Source organism: Acomys russatus, chromosome 15 (genome assembly GCF_903995435.1).
Source record: "Acomys russatus chromosome 15, mAcoRus1.1, whole genome shotgun sequence".
Classification (NCBI taxonomy): domain Eukaryota; kingdom Metazoa; phylum Chordata; class Mammalia; order Rodentia; family Muridae; genus Acomys; species Acomys russatus.
The window spans coordinates 65,395,969-65,416,990 of NC_067151.1; the positions used below are offsets into that span (position 1 = coordinate 65,395,969).

The 21,022-nt window shown below is 50.2% G+C and overlaps 1 protein-coding gene across 1 annotated transcript in view; it reads right to left on the reverse strand.

Moving 5' to 3' along the window:
* The window catches only part of Tuft1 (tuftelin 1), a 50,094-nt gene that overhangs the window by 2,160 nt on the left and 26,912 nt on the right, over positions 1–21,022 (reverse strand). Inside the window, exons 3-10 of the mRNA XM_051157677.1 lie at positions 20,776–20,862; positions 19,757–19,846; positions 15,070–15,135; positions 10,556–10,669; positions 6,352–6,480; positions 5,746–5,840; positions 1,080–1,185; positions 100–183 (exon numbers count right to left, since the gene is read on the reverse strand). Of these exons, the coding sequence (XP_051013634.1) occupies positions 100–183; positions 1,080–1,185; positions 5,746–5,840; positions 6,352–6,480; positions 10,556–10,669; positions 15,070–15,135; positions 19,757–19,846; positions 20,776–20,862 (771 nt within the window). The remainder of the gene's footprint in view (positions 1–99; positions 184–1,079; positions 1,186–5,745; positions 5,841–6,351; positions 6,481–10,555; positions 10,670–15,069; positions 15,136–19,756; positions 19,847–20,775; positions 20,863–21,022) is intronic.

Here is a 21,022-nt window from a genome sequence, read left to right on the forward strand (position 1 = left end):
TCCCTGTCAGGGGCTGTCCCCCACAGACCTCAGCCTCCCCTCTGTGTGCCCAGGCTTCTCCAGAGCCCAGCTCCCTGTCAGGGGCTGTCCCCTACAGACCTCAGCCTCCAGATAGGCAATTTTCTCCTTGAGCTCTTGAATGGTGGCATCCTTCGACTGGATTACAGCCTTTGAATTCTGGAGCTGCAAAGATGTAAGAGACACAGAGTTCATCTTGCAAAGATGAGCTACACCCTCCCCAAACACCACCCTGGGTGCAGGGAAGGCAGCGGAGGCAAGAGGAGAGGTCTGCGTCTCATGGCGTCATGGTGTTTCTACAGAACCTCTCTTGTCATCATTAATGACCCCAGATGGGGGGAGCGGGGGAGAAAGGGCGGGCCAATCTCAAATCCACACCTATTCCGTTTGGTTCTGGAAAGTACAAACTGTCTATTCACTCACCTAGGGAACGTTTGCTGAGTGCTTACCGTATCACAGACACAGTTCTAGACAGTGAGAAACATGTGTAGGGAGCTGGCAGGAGGCGGGGAGGGGCCTCTCTATCCAGAGGGTAACCTTAGAGTCTCCAAACAGTTTTGCCGGCAGGCCTATCCCAACACGCTACCCTGATGCTCAGGCAGAACTCTGAGGCAGGAGATCTGCAGGAGCCACGAGGATGGATAATCTTCGCAGGTAACTGAGTTTATTATGACTCCATTACTCACTCACCGAGGAGATGTGGAGTGTAAGTGAGACCAGCCTCCCCCATCCCAACGGGAAGCCAGAAACTAGATGCAAAAACCGTGATAGGAAACAAGTGAGGAGAGCACCACCCGGAACCTAGCAACCGGCAGCCGGGACCCTCACGGGGCCACTGCCCAGAACCTAGCAACCGGCAGCGGGACCCTCACGGGGCCACTGCCCAGAACCTAGCAACCGGCAGCCAGGACCCTCACGGGGCCACTGCCCAGAACCTAGCAACCGGCACCGGGACCCTCACGGGGCCGTACCGCCTTAACTCAGGTGCCGAGGGGTGGACGCAATGACAGCACAGGCTTGGGGGTGTACACAGAGCAGCTGAGACGGGACCCCCGGTCTACCTGCTCTATCATCTGCCGAACTTTCCGCTGCTGACTCTTGAGCATATCGTCCAAGTGGTGGATCTTTTCACGAAACCCGGCCACTTCCTTTTCCAGAGCAGCAGCCCTGGGGAGAAAGACCAGGAGGCCAAGGTGAAGTCACACTTGCCACCCAGGGTGAGTCCCTGAGCCCCATGGCCTGCCTAGAGACAAGTAACCAGGCACTTTTAAAGCCTCACTGACACAGACAGGGTACGTCACTTGCATGCCACTAGGGGGCAGGGGTTTTGTGTTCCGTGGTAGGCCTGAACCAACCTTCCAAATTACTAGGATTACAGGCACAAGGCACCATGCCTTGCCAGGGGTAGGGATTTGTTTGCTTGTTTGTTTGTTTGTTTGTTTGTTGGCTTTGGGTTTTGTTTTTCAAGACAGGGTTTCTCTGTGCTGCTCTGGTTGTCATGGAACTCACTCTGTAGACCAGCCTGACCTCAAACTCAGAAATCCACCTGCCTCTGCCTCCTGAGTGCTGAATTAAAGGCGTGTACCACGTTGGCTTTTTAAAAAAAAATATTAACATTATTATTAAAATTTTTCAGTATTAAAGCCGGGAGAAAATTGGTTGTCTTGTTATTTTAAGTTTCTGATTACTTAGAAGATTTAAGTAGGAACTAGGATCACTCTAAGCAAACAAAGCCAAGATCCTCAATAAGAAACAGCTGCTCTGTCCTTAATTCTTTTTATTTCAATGATTTGTTTCTATATTCTATGTGCATTGGTGTTTTGCCTACTTGTGTGTCTGTTGGCTCTCCTGGAACTGGAGTCACAGACAGGCGTGAGCTGCAATGTGGGTGCTGGGAATTGAACCCTGGTCCTGTAGAAGAGCAGCCAGTGCTCGTAACTACTGAGCCATCTCTCCAGCCCCTCTATCCTTGATTCTTAACAGAGAATTCCTCAAACCATTATACATTTCCAAGCACAGGAGTTAAGGAAACATGTTCTACTCTACAGTACTTGGTCTTGGGTTTCCACCTTCTGACAAGAGGCTTGCAATCTGCAGAAGTGCTAAGGTCTTAGTACACTAAACAAATGGCTGGCTGGGCGTGGTGGCGCACACCTTAATCCCAGAATTCAGGAGGCAGAGGCAGGTGGATCGCTGTGAGTTCGAGGCCAGCCTGGTCTACAGAGTGAGCTCAGGACAGCCAAGGCTACACAGAGAAAACCCTGTCTCAAAAAAAAAAAAAAAGAAAGAAAAAAAAAAAAAAAAAAAAAAAAAAAAAAAAAAAAAAGAAAGAAAGAAAGAAAGAAAGAAAGAAAGAAAGAAAGAAAGAAAGAAAGAAAGAAAGAAAGAAACAAGACTGTTTGTTGCCTGGGATTTGTAGATAGTTGCAGGATGAGGGACAGTTAAAATGTTACAAACGTCAGCCCTTCTCCAGTGTCTGGGGAGGAACAGTACCTGCACATTGCAACATCCGCATACACATTTCAAGGGGACAGTATGTACCTGCTCTCTGGGGACAGCAGCACTGTGCCCTCTGACCTCACCCTATATACCACTTCATCTTGTGGTCACCTGAATCCTTTAAGAATTTATAATAATAAACTGGACGTGGTGTTGCACGCCCGTAATCTCAGCATCCAGGGGGCAGAGGCAGGCAGGTCTCTGAGTTCAAGGCCAGCCTGGTCTACAAAGTGAGTCCAGGACAGCCAAACCCTCTCTCAAAAAAGCAAAAGGAACTTATAATACTGTTTCATCAGTTCCACGAGCCACTACAACAAATTCTTGAGCCTGAGGAAGCAACTAGGAAGAACCCCAGATCACACACTCACACTTTGTAGGCCTCACACACACACACACACACACACACTTTGTAGGCAAATGGGAAAGGTAAACTGAGTGCCCTTGAGCACACTAATTTTGACTGGCAGTTAAAGTTGGGGTAAAACTGAACCTTTGACATGAGGGGCCTGCATTAGTCTGGATAGTCTCAGGCTTGTATGAGACTGTGGGACCCACAGTCAGTGTTAGGAGAGAAGAAGGTTGGCTGACATCACGGTGCTGAGTAGTAGAGAAAGCTTCCCTTAGTCACTTTTGAGGATGCCCGGAGATCCCTGAAAGACCACAGGCGCTGCTCCTTCCCAGCTCTGCCTGAAGAAATTGATAAGTACATGCTGGTACCTGGGCGGTGGTGGCACACGCCTTTATTCCCAGCACTAGGGAGGCAGAGACAAGTGGATCTCTGAGTTCGAGGCCAGCGTGCTCTACAGAGTGAGTTCCAGGACAGCCAGAGCTACACAGAGAAACCCTGTCTTGAAAAACAGAACAGAACAAAACAAAACAAAACGAAAAGAAAATGGACAGCGCTCAGGGTGGGGTGGTTACCATGCACCTGCCCCCTCATCCTCCTTGGAATTCAAACATTGTGAATCCCACCCTCAGCGCTCCACACGTGTCAAACACTATTCCAGAACATTCGTCTGGGATTATCTCACCCTTTGTTTCTCTTTTACTCTGCCCTAGGTACCTCCTACACAGAGGTGGGAGTTCTGAACGCAGCCATCCCCCAGCACCCGAAAGGGAGTGATCGTAGAGACCCCCAGCCCGTGTGCTCTGTTTCTCTTTAGTATTTGCATCCGCCTGTGTGTGTGCACCCCCTTACACCTCACCTCTACACTATGTAGGATACCTGATGCCATATAAATGCCACCCACATAACTCTTTATTGTTTGTTTTGGGGACCAATGGCAACAAAATAAGACTGTAGATATTCAGTAAAGAGACATTTCCGGTTTCCTGGGTTTTGTCTTGTTTTTTCTCTTTGAGACATGGTCTCACTGTGAAGCCCTGGATGGTCTAGATCTTGTTATGTTGACCAGGGTGGCCTAAAGTCCATAGAGATCCACCTGCCTCTGCCTCCTGGGTGCTGGGATTAAAGGCGTGGGCCCCCATTCCCAGCTCTGTTGTGGGAGTTCTGGTGTCTTTAAAAACTCAGTTGTGTTATGTAAACATGTTTCTGTTTCAACCCATGTGTGGAATATGCTGCTTCAGATTGGCCACGGCAGCAGACTATTTGCCTCCTGCAGGCTCCGAGAAGGGCATGATCTTTGCCAGCTACAGATAGTTTAATTCTGGGGACTCAGAAAGGGAATAAATGCCAGAGCCTGGAGAGGGACAGGGGTGCTCGGAAGAAGGCAGCTGCTGCTCCACCCACTGCCCCTGGGTGCTGTTGGTTCAGTTTGATGAGAAGAAGTTAAAGATGCCCTGACGACTACGACCGGACTTGCCCCAAGGAACCCAATGACCCTAACCAGCAGGAAGGAGCCTGAAGAGCCTGTCACGGGCCCTCCCCTCTAACGTTCTTTCTTTCCCTCCTGCCTAGTGTTGGGGGAGGGCTGGGAGGAAGGAAGAGGCATAAGAAACCCAAATAAAATAAATAAAAAGCACACTAATACAGCTCCAACTGTTCTCTTAAAGTTACTTTGAGGATATAACGTCAAACTAGAAAGGAGGCTACAATAAAAAAAAGGTGCCTGCGTTTTCCAAGCCAGGAAGGCCAAACCTGGGTTGTTCTAAGGAAGAGAAAAGACCCTCTGAAGACAGAGGGGCTGTGGCAGTGTCTGCTCATCTTTGCCCTTCAGGTAATGTCTGTTGAATTTGAAGAAGTCACTTATATAATGGTGAACAGACCCACTATGGCTCCCTGAGATGTTTGTTTGTTTTAGAGACAGGGTTTCTCTGTGTAGCCCTGGCTGTCCTGGACTCACTTTGTAGAGCAGGCTGGCCTCAAATTCAGAGAGATCCGCCTGCCTCTGCCTCCTGAGTGCTGGGATTAAAGGTGTGCGCCACCACTGTCCGGTGGCTCTCTGAGATTTAACTGTTTGTTGTTTATCTTTGAGCCAAATCCTGTTAAGTTGCTAGGCTGGCCTGGATCTCATGGTCCCCCTGCCTCTGCCTCCTGAGTACCTGGGACAATAGGTACAGACCACCACTACTCCATCTAGAAGGAGCGTTGTTACTTACATAGTCGCACTCTGTAACACAAGCTGGCCTTGAACTCATAGCAATCCTCCTGCCTCAGCCTTCTAAGTGCTCGGATCACAGGCATGTGCCACCATGCCCTGTCAAGGTCTCATTCGGTCCTGACAACTGAGGAAGCGCTCTTTGCTCTGAGGGTCCCACTGATCTGGAGCCTCTGATCCCCTCTCCTCATAGGAGGTTTGCCAAACTCTAACCTTGGAGGAAAAGAATGCTCAGCAATCCCTGTACAGGCCTCTGAGGACAGCAGGTGGTTCTTCGTTTCTATCTGAACTGCTTAGAGCAACAGGAAATTCTCATGATGTTCCCCGCCTGTCTCTGAAGGACTGGAGGTTTATATGACCTTCAGGAATGTCTAGTGTGTCTGCTTTAGGGGTAGGAGACGTGGAGTGACACACCCAGTGAAGCCTCCTGCACTGAGAGCCAGGACAGCCCATGCTGCCCTCCCCCGCTGCCTCCACTCTGCCCACCTTAGCTCTAAAGCCAGAAATCCTTGTCTTCAGGTCATTGCCCTCACGCTAAATGAGCTCCCTGAGGAAGGTAGCCCTCTGATCAGTGCCTGCCAGGAGAGTCTCCCCTACTGAGCACACTGAGTTAACCTGGAAGGCCTGACAGTCTGCACCACCGCAGCTTTACAGTGAACAGGGCCCTTACTTTTCTCTTTCTGCTTGGCAGTCAGCGTTCTTGGTCCGAAGCTCCTCTAGGGCCAGCTCCCCTTCCCTCACTTTCACCAGTAAGGCCTGATGCTCCTGGGTGGGACAAAAGAGAAGGCCTGTAGCAGGGGCCGCAACACCTTGGGGTAAAATGGGTAGCTTGGCTGCTACTGGGCCTGGGACAGTTGCCAGAGAGCAGCAGGCCGGGCTGGTTTGATGGGCGCCCTCCCCTGTCAGGGCTGGCCCTCTCCACTCTCAGTTTACAGAAACTTCCCAGCCTCGCCCATCTGCCCGAGGGAGAAGAGGCCTGGCATTGTGCAAGCCCACCTCCCGGCTCTGGCCAATACTGGATGGAACAGGTGGAGTGACTGGCTGCTGCTAAGAAGAGTCCTCAGAAACCCAAAAGGGCGTCTGTGTAGGGGCAGGCCGGAGGTGGGAGCAGTTTCCCCTGAGTGGAAGGAGACTGAGGCTGCATGACAGGCCTTCCGTTCCGCAAGTGCTGGAAGGCATCAGACAGGATGCGCATGGCTGCTGGGGAGGGAGTGCTCTGGGGAGCTACTAGGGAGAGAAGCCCAGGGTCCCTTCCTGCCCAGGGTGCCACCATTACCGCCTCCATGCCCAGCAAGCGCCTCTGCAGCTCCCCGACTTCTGCGGCTCTCTGCTCCACTCTGTCCTCCTCTCTCTGGAGGGCCACATTACTCTGTTCTGCCTCTCGCTGGTACCGGTTGAGTGTGACCTGTGACGCAGAAGTGTGTGTTCAACGGTGGAAGGAAAAGGGCTCGCACAGCTAAGCCTTCGAAAGGGAACCTGAGGTGGCTTCGGAGCCGGAGTGGGACAGAGGAAGCAACTGTCACTTGCACGGTGTCACTTCTCATCCCCCATCCAGGGCTGCTGTGGAGATTAACTGGCCCCTCACAGACTAACTCCATCTCCAAGGTCAATCGGCACACAGTTCACCAACACCCCCTGGCTGACATCTGACATCGTCAACACCTCCACGGCCCCCTCCAGGGCGGGCCAAGCCTAACCCAACGCTGTGGCTTCCCTACTAGTCAGAAGCAAATGGCCCAGGAGAGGCATCCCCATCCTCCCAGTTCCCTGCTCCTCCACCTCCACACCAAGGCAGCGGTCCTTCAGCCAATGAGAAACCACTCCGGAATGAACAGCAGGACTTGCAGTCGTTAGGAAGAGAAAGTGAAGAAAGAACGTGTTTGCTCTAGTTACATCTCCCGAGTCCTGCTCATCCGCAGCCCCACCGACAGCTCTTCCCAACACCTTCCTCGCCCGCCCCGGGAGGGTCTTCTCAGGCCCCGTGTATCCCTGAGCACAGTGCATGGTGGCGCCACACAGGCCTTAGTCCCTCCACACGCCCAAACAGCCACAAAGTTCCTTGAGTACAGCCTCGGTGAGCCCTAAGCGTGTTCATTTAGCCCAGTCCTTTGCCATCTCAGGTGAAGGCAGGGCCGCGGCCGTGCTGCCCCAGGTGCTTCACCATCCCCTTCTCCGATTCCCACCCACCCAGTCACCCGATCATGGCCTGGTAAAAGAATCCAGGCAAGCCCTGGGAGGCCTGGGTGACAGGAAGCAGACAGTTTGCCTGGCTCTTCCCCATCTCAGAATCAGGGCAGAGCAAGCCTTATGTAGAAACGGGTGAGGGGCCTGGCCACAGAGCACACCTGCCTCAGCCAAGCAAGGCCACTGCAAACCCCTCCTCACAGCAGGCAGCCAGAACAACAGGGGCCCATGCCTAATGACAGGAGACATTTAGGATAACTGTCAGTCTTGTCCTTCACACCCCAGGTTCAGAAAAGCAGCCTGGACAATCCTAGTCGTCCGGGCAGGTTAAGAAACCCTCAGTGCCAGGCGTTGGCCGGAAACAGGCCATCTTCGTGGGCAGGAGCTTAGAAAAGGCTCCTTTCAGTACAGAAACAGCACACGCAGGCTGACATGTGCCAGAGCGGAGTTAAAAGAGCCACGATCTAAATCTCCAACGTCTACCACAGACTAAAGATGCAAAAAGCAAACATACAACAACCAGGCTCCTCTCTCCCAGCAGCTCAGCCTGCCCTGCTCCTGCAGGAACGACGCTGACCTAAGCAGCACCTCCTGCAGGCAGGTAAACAAACTGAGATCCCCAGCCTCCCACCGGCAGCTCTTCCTTCCCAGCAGCAGTCAGAAATGACAAGTGTGTCTGAAATGCCACAACTTCTCAAAGCTTCCAAAACCCTAACCCTGCTCGGGGCTGCAGCTTCAGCCTCCTTTCCCTGTATCTTTTCCAGAGAACAGAGGAAATAGGTGGTCATCGGAGCGATACGTGAATAATTGTGTTATCTAAATTGGCCACGGTCAAATGGCTGCTTTGCTCACAAACTGGCCTTAAAACCTTCCCAAGTTGAACTATGTGTAACAGGAAAGTCTGCTTCAAAACCGAGCGCCAAGGAAAACAAAGCCTAGCTCCCTCTTGTACACCCACCCGCAGGCAGTGCTCACCACACACAGCCTCACCCAATCCAGATGCCGGGCTAGTTCAGGAATCCTTCCAACAGAACTGGAAATCGGCTCTAAGGGAAGCCGTTCCATGGGCTCCGTTTCCTCAACCTCAGGGCAGTTCACCATCCTCGGAGCTGCTCTTCATCCTCCATCTTCCTCTCAAACGTCCTGTGCTTAGGTAAGATGGCTCTGCGCATGAAGGCATTGCCAACAAAGCTTAGAGACCTGAGTTTGATGCCAAGAAGCCATGCAGTGGGAGGAAAGAACCAACCCCAGCAAAGAAGCCGGACCTCCACGCACGCACCTCCACGGACACACCACTCACTCACAACGGAAAAAGTTCCTGCTTTAGTTCCACGAACAAGAACTCAGGCCAGCCAGCCCCCGTCCACAAACTCTCAGTGAGCCTACGATGAATGCAATCCCATTGTAGCATGTTTTTATTTGTGAGTGAGCAATAACAGAAGGGTAGCTGCACACAGGACAGAAAACTGCTCAGTGCACTTCATTTTATACTCAAAGACTTTTCCATGGAGAAACGAAGACCTTGTACACTTTTGTAGACCAGACTGCCCTTGAACTCATAGAGACCCACCTGCCTCTGCCTCCCGAGTGCTGGGACTAATGGCGTGCGCCACCACACCAGGCTGACATTGCACACTCTTAATAGAAAGGGGGTTCATATTTATAGACTTTATATATTTTTTTAATTCTTCTAAAACAATCTAGATTACTGGGGTTGGTGGGGGTTTGGGCTGGTAAGATGGGTCAGCAGGGTACTGCCACCAAATCTGATGACCTGAGTTCAGCCCCCAGGACACACATGGTGGAAGGGGAGAACAGACTCCTGTAAACTGTTCTCTGACCTCCACATGCACGCCATGGCAGTGAAGTGTGCCCTACCCACCACGTGAATGAATGAACCAATGAGTGAGTGAGTGAATGAATGAATTTGTTTTGCTCTGTTTTTTTGAGACAGGGTCTCTCTGTGTAGCCTTGACTGTCCTGGACTCTCTCTGTAGACCAGGCTGGCCTCGAACTCACAGCGATCCGCCTGCTTCTGTCTTCTAAGAGCTGGGATTACAGGCGTGCACCACCATGCCCATACAGATTATTATTATTATTTTTTTTTTTTTTACAAAATCAACTATAGGACTAGAAATGTAGCTTCCTGGTAGTGTGCCTGCCTAGTGTGCATTCGATTTTCCATGACCACACACAAAAATTTTTTTAAATCAAACCAGGCATGATGACAGACCCAGCATTTGGGAAGGGAGGGACTCAGGCATGTTCAAAGCTGATCTGAGCTACACAAGGCTCTATCTCTAAAGAAATGATGGCAGAGGCTGGCGACGGCTCTGTGGAGCGCAGCACTTGCTCGTCCAGACCGAAGTTCAATGCCCATCACCTACACAGCGGTTCACAACAATCTAGAACTCCAGTTCCAGGGTTCTAATGCTCACTTCTGACCTCCTCAGGCACCGGGCACCCGTGTGACAAACATATATGCAAGCCATATACATAAAATAATGGAATCTAAAAAAAAAAAAACCCAACCCAACTATAACAATAATTAAGGTGACAAAGCCCTGTGTGTGCACTGGCATAGTTATTTCTTTGAGAAGACAGATTTATTTACTCACCCAGCCCACACTGATGAAACACCACCCTACACCATGTACCAGGCACTGGGGTTCTGTGAGCATGAGAGCAACAGGCACTGCCTACAAGGAGCCTCGGGCTCTGTGATTTTTTTTTTTTTTTCTTTTTTTTTCGAGACAGGGTTTCGCTGTGTAGCCTTGGCCATCCTGGACTCACTTTGTAGACCCGGCTGGCCTCGAACTCACAGCGATCCGCCTGCCTCTGCCTCCCGAGTGCTGGGATTAAAGGCGTGCGCCACCACGCCCGGCTCTGTGATTCTTACTATGGTCCACAGCAATAATTTCTGAATTACCTGCTGCCCCAGACCAGAACTATGCTCAACTTCAGCAGAGCAGAGAATCAAGATCTGACCTTCATGGCTAGCCCTGTGGCTCAGTGGTAGAGCACTGCCTAACATGCACGAGGCACAGACAGTTCCGTCCTCAGCACTGCAAAGAAAAACAAAACACCTGGCCTCTGAACTACGGCCAGATTTGGAGAGCAAACACCTTAATACCTAAGGAAAGCAGAGGCAGGCAGGTGAGCAAGGCTTCGCAGCCCTGCAGCTCTTCTTGGCTGGCATCCACCCAAGACAATGGAGTCCATGCTGAGAGAGTCACTGGCCCCTCATTCAGCAGCCAGTCCCTCAGGGCGCCTTCTCTCCAGATGCCAGCTCTTACCTCAAAAGCCACACGGTCCGCCTGGTGTCGCTGTTCGGCCTCCTGCAGCTTGGCCAGCAAGTCCTGCACGGTCTTCTTCAGGCTCTCGACATCTTCACTCATGCTGGTGTGCACCTAGAACCGGAGCAGACAGAGGAAGAGAAAGCCGCCTAATCTGAGACTTGGTAAGACACGGTGGCCCTGCCCCCCTGGGATTTGGACCATCTCTTGGGACCACCCTCACACAGGAAAGGGCAACCAAATGTTTTGAGTTATTTACACAAAAACATTCCCCCTTAATCCCTAAGGGTCTTGGCCAGTCTCAAATCACCCAACTATTTAGGATACAGTAACTTTTCCCTCCCCTGAGATAGGGTTTCTCTGTGTAGCCCTGTCCTGGACTCACTTTGTAGAGCAGGCTGGCCTGGAACTCACAGTGATCCTCCTGCCTCCCCCTTCCAAGGGCTGGGATCACAGGCGTGCACCACCAGCCTGGCTGACACAGTAACTTTTAAACATATCAAGGGGATAGTTTCTTTTTTGTTTTTTCAAGACAGGGTTTCTCTGTGTAACAGCCCTGGCTGCCCCGGAACTCTAGACCAGGCTGGCTTCAAACTCACAGAGATCTGTCTGCCTCTGCAGGGATTACACCCAGCCAGGAATGAATTATTTTAAAGCATTTTTACATTTATTTTGTGTGTTGGGGTGGCAATGTGTGTGCCACAGAACACGTAGGGAGGTTTCCACCTGTGGATCTCAGAGACTTCAGGACAAACCCAAACCTGGCTGCAGGCTCGGCCACTGGCTCCGTAGAATGACCCCCAGCAGAGGTGTACGTTTGCATGTGCGTGTGCGTGTGCGTGTGCGTGTGCGAGCACGCCCTGCCTTCCTGCAGGTGAGAGTCTCCTTTTGCGTTGCCGTTGCTTTAATGCAAGGCCTCCCTCTCCAGCCAGGCTGATCTGGAACTCTCTATATAGTCTTAGCTTAGCCTCAGACCTGTGGCCATCGCCTGCCCAGTCCCAGGGACAGTGGCCATCTGGCTCCCACCACATGGAGGCCGCAGCCCCAGCCCGCAGGCACCTTTTGCTGTTTTCACATTGAACGCAGGGATCAGCATAAAAAGGGCTGCTGTTGGATTGACAGGTTGAGAGCAACAGCCTGAAGCTCAGGGATCTGACGTGATGAGGCAAAGGGTGTCCCGCTGAGGTGACTGCTGGCTGTCCCTCCCAGACACACCCAACCGCAGGCTGGCGTAAGGCTGAGCAGGCGTGTAGGGTCTCGCTCTCGTTTTGCTACGAAGGCATGAAACACCGCCTAACTCCCTGAGTCTGGCGCAGACTCCGGGTCTTGCACAGTAGGAAGCGGCAAGACCCTCTTCACCCCAGCTCAGAGCTCTCACGGGGTGGAGGGAGACGCTTTGCAGCCTTCTCATTCTCCTGGCTCCCGTGCGCCTCCATCTGTACGCGTGTGGGCCGGGGAAGACCCCTCACCACACCCCATCTCACAGGCTGTCGCCAAAGTTGGGATGGCAGTATCTGGTACAGTTTGGAGCTTGTAAGAAGAATCTAGGCAGACGTTGCCAGGTGTTACTATAATTTATTACCAATAATTTATCTGCCAAATGTGGTGTGGTGCTCTGTGGAAAATGAGCAGCCCGAGCTGCACACTTAGCATTGAGCACACGGCTGGAGCCACACTTAACACCTGGACATTGATTAAGTTGCCTTGTCAACTCCTCTCCAGCCTCACTCTAGCACCTAGGCCACGTGAAAGCACGGCAACAGGCCTCCGGGTGTGTGCTGCACGCATTGCTTCAACTAGTCTTCTCAGAAGATCCTCAGAAGACGACATGGAGATATTTTTGCCATTAAAATATGTCAGACGTTCAGCTCAACAGCAGCTGTTTGATAGACATGTAAGGCCCTCGGCTTAATTCCCAGAATGCAGAGAGAGATTTTTACAATGTAACACAACACAAAACAACAAAAAGAGGAAGGTATAAAACTACATATGAGAGGAACAAATGACAAACTAGGCTTCAAGCTCACATCAGTCTCCAAAGTCCTGAGATTAGAACAGGAATGTGCCATCATTTGTGACTTAACAAACAGATTTCATACAGTAATGCGCATAGACCCTAAAAACATATTTTGAGAAAAAGCAAATTTAAAAAAAAAAAAAACAGGAAAAAAGATATAAACCCTCATGTAAAGTGAAAGCACCCGACAGCCACATTTAAAGCAATATATTAAGTATTTTATAGTTAGTGGAAAAAGAAGAAAAAACAGTTCAACCAGGGAAAGGCCTTGCTGAGCCATGATAAGCTGTGACTAATGGAGAGGTGTGATTCAGTTCTACACAGAAACACCCAACCCCAAAAAATTGGCCTTGGGGCTGGGTGTGTAGTTTAGTGGTAGAGGCCATAATTACTGAAGAGACCTAGGTTCACCGTCAGCACTAAGCAAACAGAGCCCCTTAAAAACAAAACAAACAAACAAACAAAAAGCCCCCCACCAAAGAAACAGGAGACCAAGAAATGTGGTCTGTGCTTCCACCTCAAAATTGTAACTAAGTATTTGCATGGATGAAAAGACAGAGAAAATTTTTCTCTCTGGAGAAGAGACAGAAGGACAGACAGGAAACATGGGGGAAGGACATGCAGAGAGAAAGAAACCAGGGACTCTGGAATCTGTCGGGAGACAAACCACAGAGTGCTTAGAGACACACTCGCTCTCCCAGGAGGCAGTTAAGCAAGGACACTGACGACGACAATGAACCAGGCTCACTGTTGGCCAAAATGTTTGTACATGTGACCAAATCATCTCTTCTCTCTCATCCCCCAAACCCAGACCTCAGAAAACCACTTTACAGAGGGACAAGACGGCTCCGTGGATGATGGAGTCTGCTACCACGCCTCATCAAGCCTGACACCTGGAACCCACATGGCGGAAGGACAGAGCCATTTCCTGCAAGCTGTCTTCTGAGCTCCACACACATGCACACACACAGTAAGTGAATGTAAAGAGCAGTGTTTTAAACCACCTGACAATTTCATTTACAAGAAGGAATTCTTCTTAATACAAGAAATAAACCACCTCATATAGTTTTACTTAATTTTTAAACTTAAAATTTAAGTTTTGCTTAGTCTTCAAATCATAAATCATATCCTTCAAGCAGTGTACTTAGAAAGCCACAAGATCACAAGCCGCCGCTGGAGAGACACCCAAGTTGACCGCCTGTACTGCCATGTGTGCTGTCTTCTTCCTCAGCCTCTCGCTTTCCCTGACGCCTGCACAGACGTCTGAAATGTGCACTATTCCTCATCTTTACCAATAAACTTGCTAACTTGGCTTCACTCTGACCAGCTCTGCAATTATTTTGCAGAATAGTCAGGAATCTGGCCTTTCCTCCTCAGTGGCTGCTCACAGGCAGCTTACTGCTGCCACTGACACATAGTCTAAAACTGTTAATTTTTCTTGTTTTACTTTTCTGTGTTTCTGAATTTCCAAGATTTTCTACAGTTAGTATACCTTATTATTTAACTACACAAGGTAACCAGTACCATTAAAAAAAAAAAAATGTGTATGAGTGCTCTATCTGCACACACACCTGCAGGCCAGAAGAGGACATCAGATCATATTATAGATGGTTGTGAGCCACCATGTTGTTGCTGGGAATTGAACTCAGGACCTCTGGAAGAGCGGACAGTGCTCTTAACCGCTGAGCCATCTCTCCAGCCCCACAAGTATCATGTTTTAAAATCACAGCAATAGAATGAAGGTCTATCAACTAACATGAAAAGGCTTAAATAAAGTCGGGCATGGTGGTACACACTTCTAATCCCAGCACTTTGGAGGCAGAGGCAGGAGGATCTCTGTTAGTTACAGGCCAGCCTGATCTACATGCATAGTGAGTTCCAAGACAGCCAGCACTACATAGATAGACCATGCCCCCCATCAAAATAAAATAAAATAAGACTTATACATAGGAAACAATGGCACTAGACTTTGGACAAATATTAGAACCACTTAAAGAGCTATAAAATAACCCTGATGCTGGCCCGAGATGGCTCAGCAGCTAAGGGCTCTTCCTCCCCATCCAGAGGACCATGTTGAGCTCCAACACCCACACAATAGCTCACAACTGTCTTAACCACAGTTCCAGGAGATTCAGCAGCCTCTCTCTTCTGCACACATGTGGAACACATGCGTACGTGCTGGCAAAGCACTCATCAACATTTTTTTAAAAAGGTCCTGATGCTCAGGTCACATCCCAGAACAGTCAGTCACTGCGTCTCCAGGGATGCCTCCAAAGCTCTTCAGGCTCATGCAAGGGCAGCCAAGAGACACGGCTCTAGGGGGGCCCACCCACCAACAGCGGCTGCTTCTGTGTAGTTAGCCTGGGGAGGCTTTGCCTTTTCTGCTTCTGCTGTTTGATTTTTATACCAAGTAAGTACGAGGTGGGATGGCCAGGGAGCAGACGGTGCTGCCTGCCAGCTAAGGGCTGCCCAGCATGGTCTCTCCCCAGGTGCCTACCTCGGGTGGGCTGCTGTAGAGAGCCATGGGATCCTGACTGAAGCCATTTGGCTTTTCTAGCACCACCTGTTCAAAGAGAAGCAAAACCAGGAGTTAAGAACCATTTAACTAAGCAAATAATTTTGAAGCATCGTATTTCTCAGATGCCAAACCCTACTGACCTGTAAGATGGCTCAGAGGCACCTGCCACCAAACCTGACAGAATCCACCTGGCAGAGGAGAGAACTCACCCCACAAGCCCTCCTGACACCCCCAAGTGTGTCACGGCATGAGTGAGTGCATGTATGCACGTTATGTGTGAGTGCCCATATGCATGCTATGTATACATGCTCACATGCAAAATACATGTAAAAACCTGTTTTCAGTCTTCAGGGAAAGAGAGAAGGAAAAGGAAGGAGGCGGAGAAGTGGGAACAAGCAGAAGAGAAGGAACAAGGAAGATTTCCAGTGCTCCATGAGAAGATTTCCAATGCTCCATGAGCAGTGTTCCATGAGCAGTGCTCCATGAGAAGATTTCCAGTGCTCCATGAGCAGACAGGAGGAAGAGGGCAGCTAGGTGGCCTTGAGAGGGTACTGGACCCAGTCGGGTGGATGGAGCAGACCTCAGGCTAAGGCCTGCAGTGGGCTGGAAAATGTGTGAGCGCATCCCTCCCAGGAATACCAGCTGCCGCTTGCCACAACCCTGAGCTCTCCCTGTGGAGGGACCCTGACAGGTTTGACAGGGTGTAAACCAAGAAAGGAAGAAGCTTTTCCTACATCAGCCGGCTCAGCGCGGACTGCTGCTTGTGCCTCCAAGGGGTCCGGGTTTTGTGGCCTGACTCTGACTGTGCACAAAAGGTTCTGGTGCCACTTGACAAGATGCCCCCCACCCCAACCCCAGCCAGGTGTGACAACTGGCCCTGATAGTGCTGCTTTCAGCCAGAGCAAATACATTTGAAAATGTCCAGCATGTAAAACCCAGTCAAGCCAGGTGCTGTGGTGTACACCTGTGATCCCAGCACTCGGGAGGCAGAGGCAGGTAGATTGCTGTGAGTTTAAGGACAGCCTGGTCTACAAAGTGAGTCTAGGACAGCCAAGGCTACACAGAGAAGCCTTGTCTTGAAAAACAAAAAGCAAGCAAGCAAGCAAGCAAACAAACAAACAAACAAAATACCCAGTCACGACAGTAAGAGCCCATCTGGAGCCAGCTGCCAGGCCACTTCTACTGTCAGAACAGGGAGGGGCCTGCTGGAGAAAGATCACCCAGCTCGAGCCAAAAGGCAAACAAAAGAGACAGAACTCTGGTCTCAGAAGCCCAGGTGAGAGGTCAAGAAGACCGCGCTCTGCTTCTGAGGACACCGCTTTCCTGGAACCTAGAGAAGGCTGGGCAGCAGAGTGTCAAAGGCCATTGATTTGGGGAAGATCGATAGCATGTGTGCTTTCTAGAAGGTAGCCGGCACTCACACGTCTGTGCTGTGATGCACCCCAGAACTGCTTCCAGCCCCTGACACCCCTTCTTTTCGGCACTGCTGCATCTCTTTTTCTGGGAATTTGCCCACTCTGACTGAACCAACCTCCTACGGGATCTTTGTGACGAGGCACTGCTGGTCAGATGAATTAATTACTGATTTGATCCAAACAATTTTAGAAGCTAAAAAGTTAAAATAGTTGAAAGAAAGTTTATGGTTGCAGTAGATGCTTTTGTGGACCTCCAGATGCCTCGTGAGGAGACAGGCTAACGACAGATTTATGACCACAGATAAGCTTTCACTCTAGAGATGGCACCACGAATCCTGGCATGCACCTTAAGAATATACAAGTTGGTTTAACCTTCCCATGAACCCACAATATAATGGGACTACAAAAAAAGTCTAAATTAAGTACAAATCTTAATGTCAAAAAATACAAACTGTTTTGTTGTAATTCCTTATACCTTGTCAGCTTATTGCATAAAATACTGTCATTCTAAATGTACTTTGTATCTGGAATGAAAGGCAGATAAAACTATTGTCCTGAACTCACCGTAAACTAAGAGATAGCTGGAAAATGTGTAGCCAGGTCAGTCTTTATTGAAAAGACATATATTCTTGTGACCTCTCCTGTTAACCTTTAGGCCTTGTCAACTTTTGTCCTTCTGAACTTATGGACTCATGTAATGGATACATAGATAAGAAAGATTTAGTTTTAATGAAAAAACATGTAACTTGCTGTATTTTAGAATTAATCTGTTTTTGCCTTTTTGACTATGAGGTAGTTCCTTTTCTGACACAGAGCGCTTTGACTCGAGAGCATAAAAGTTGTGACCAGACAATGAATAGGGTTGACATTTTTAAAAGTTTCATCCACCTTTCTTGAGTGTGTGTGTGTGTGTGTGGTGTGTGTGTGTATGTGTGTGTGTGTGAGTGTGTGGTGTGGTGTGGGGTGTATGTGTGTGTGTGTGTGGTGGGTGGTGTGTGTGTGTGTGTGTGTGGTGTGGTGTGTGTGTGTGTGTGTGTGTGTGTGGTGTGTGTGTGTGGTGTGTGTGTGTGTGGTGTGTGTGTGTGTGTGGTGTGTGGTGTGTGTGGTGTGTGTGTGTGTGTGTGTGTGTGTGGTGTGTGTGTGTGGTGTGTGTGGTGTGTGGTGTGTGTGGTGTGTGTGGTGTGTGTGTGTGTGTGGTGTGTGTGTGTGTGTGTGTGGTGTGTGTGTGTGTGGTGTGTGTGTGAGTGTGTGTGGTGTGTGTGTGAGTGTGGTGTGGTGTGTGTGTGTGTATGTGTGTGTGTGTGTGTGGTGTGTGGTGTATGTGTGTGTGTGTGTGGTGTGTGTGTGTGTGTGTGTGGTGTGTGGTGTGTGTGTGTGTGTGGTGTGTGTGTGAGTGTGTGGTGTGTGTGTGTGTGGGGTGTGGTGTGTGTGTGTGTGTGTGGTGTGTGTGTGTGTGTGTGGTGTGTGTGTGGTATGTGTGTGTGGTGTGGTGTGTGTGTGTGTGTGTGTGTGTGTGGTGTGTGTGTGGTGTGTGTGTTTGGTGTGTGGTGTGTTGGGTGGTGTGTGTGTGTGTGTGTTGGTGTGTGTGGTGTGTGGTGTGGGTGTGTGGGGTGTGGTGGTGTGGTGTATGTGTGTGTGTGTGGTGGTGTGTGGTGTTGTGTGCGTGTGTGGTGTGGTGTGTGTGTGTGTTTGTGGTGTGGGTTGTGTGTGGTGTGTGTGTGGTGTGTGGTGTGTGTGTGGGTGTGGGTGTGGTGTGTGTGTGTGTGTGTGGTGTGTGTGTGTGTGGTGTGTGGTGTGTGTGTGAGTGTGTGGTGTGGTGTGTGTGTGTGGTGTGGTGTGTGGTGTGTGTGTGTGTGTGGTGTGTGGTGTGTGTGTGAGTGTGTGGTGTGTGTGAGTGTGTGGTGTGTGTGTGTGTGGGGTGTGGTGGGTGTGGGTGTGTGTGTGAGTGTGTGGTGTGTGTGTGGTGTGGGTTTGGGGTGTGTGTGTGTGTGTGGGGTGTGTGTGTGGTGGTGTGGTGTGTGTGGTGTGTGTGTGTGTGGTGTGTGTGTGTGTGGGGTGTGGTGTGTGGTGTATGTGTGTGTGTGTGGTGTGTGGTGTGTGTGTGTGTGTGTGGTGTGGTGTGTGTGTGTGTGTGTGGTGTGTGTGTGTGTGTGTGTGTGTGTGTGGTATATGTGTGTTTGTGGTGTGTATGTGTGTGTGTGTGTGGTATGTGGGGTGTGTGTGTGTGGTGTGTGTGTGTGTGTGTGTGTGTGTGTGTGTGTGTGTGTGTGGTCTTGCTTCTTCTCTCTCTTTCTTCTCCCCCCTCCGTTCGTCGCCTCCGGGCCTCGCCCTCCGCCTCTCCGGAAAGCCGGCTGAAGCTTGCCTTAGCCTGCAGAGCTCTCCGAAGCTGCCTGCTCCTGCTCAGGGGCTGATCTCAGATTGAAGAGTCTCTTCTTACTATCCCCTGCATTTCTTTGGCTAGCAGCTGCTTTTTGCAGCCCTGGCTGCTCCTGCAGTGGTCAGTTTAAGCTTTCCTCCTGAGTCAGAGAGGAAACCCTGTCCCCTCCCCGCTTCCCAGGCCTTACTAGCTGCCTCTTGCAGTCTCCAAATTTAAAAGGTTTTAAAATTTTAGGTATAGAACATGAGAAAGAAACGTCAGTCACTGACTGACCCTAAATGAGAGACAGAGATGTCAGTCACCAGTCTGACTGACCCCAAATCGCCAATGCTGCCTCCATTTGCCTCAGTTTCCCTCCTGGACTGAGATAACTACATATACAAATGACAGACTAGATCAAGACTTCCACTGTGGCCTGAAGACACGGCAGCTCATGAGCACCTGAGCACTCTTGGCCTTCTGTGGCACTGGGCACACACATGTACATAAATACACTGGCAGGCAAACACTAATACACATAAAATAAAAGTAATAAATCTTAGCAGAGTGTGGTGGTGACACCTTTAGGCTTGAGAGGCAGAGGCTAGTGGGTCTCTGTAGGTGGGAGGCAGTCCTGGTCTACATAGCTAGCTGTAGGATAGTGAGGGCTACACAGAAAGACCTTGTCTCAAAAATAAACAAAAATAACACACAAACAAGAAAAAAGACTTCCATTTCTACTTAAGCTCCCCCAAGTTCAGCAAAATCAACTTACAAGAAGTTTGGACGAACAGGTGACTGTCTATGGCTAGGTGCTGGGAACCCCATCTCTGAGAGTTCTCAGGAAGCCAGCTCCCCAACACACCCTCCCTTCCCAGCCACGCTGTCAGAGTACCTGCATTTCCTGCTGACGCTGAGGGTCTTCCGAATTCCTGTCAAGCTTGCTACTTATATCCTCCCGAAGCTTCTGCAGACAGTTCCTGGCCTGGAACAAGAGGGCCAGACACTTGAGAGTCAGGGCAGGGACCCTAAACAACCCTTGGGCCACACCCCCCACCCATACCACTTTCACTCTGGCATTGTTCTACACAGTGGCTGCAGACAGAGGACTTGTGCTCAACTGGGGTGACAACCCTGTCTCTCCTGTACAAACAGGACAAGTCAATCCCCTCCTGTGGCAATGCTGACATGCTAGTTCAGTTTCAGTTGTTTTGTTTGTTTGTTTGTTGGCTTTTCGAGGGTGTCTCTGTATATCTCTGGCTGTCCTGGAACTCACTCTACACCAGGCTGGCCTCGAACTCACAGCGATCCGCCTGCCTCTGCCTCCCAAGTGCTGGGATTAAAGGTGTGCGCCACCACTGCCTGGCTGGCATGCTAGTTGAAAAGACACATGACACAAAAGATAAATAAGATGGGTAGCATGGAGTCCAGTGGAAAGTGCTAAGGAGAAGCACAAGCCAGGTGGGGGCTGGGAAACACTGGGGAACGTCCTGACCATTCAGACCAGGGAGCTCACAGAGGTGGCTAGGTGCAGGGCACTTAATTCTTTGTTCACTTATTGGTTAGATCCAAAAGGTCAAAAATGTTATGTGTCAGCACTCAGGAAGCAGAGGTAGAGAGGTAGGCACATCTCTATGAGTTCAAGGCCAGTGTGGTCTGCATCGAGTCCCAGGAAAGCCAGGCCTCCACAGAGACATCCTGTCTCGAAAAACAAATAACAAATAAACACACACACACACTAAGAGACAAACACACACACACACACAATTTGACAAATAGGCGGGCATGGGGAACTTTAGTGACAATAAAAGGAACAGAAAAAAAAAAAAAAAGACATCAGAACCCATAAAAGACGGCAGCCCCAAAAATGTAAGGTTCAGGGAATGTAGGTGCTCCCGCCGGGAGGGCCCGCACCTCCTGGATGTACTGGACCTCACTCTTCAGCTGGTTGATGGTCTTCTCCTGCATCATCTTGTCTCCGGACCGCCCTCTCAAGTACACCTGCAGCAAAGGACGGCACTGTCAGCTAAGGGACATGTAGCCCATCCCAGAAGGAAGGACACCCTGGTACCACCAATTCACCAGGGGACGATTTGGCAACCCGGTTTGGCAGAGTGAACAGTGGACTCCTAACACTCAGTGTAGGAGTGCTGGGGTTTAC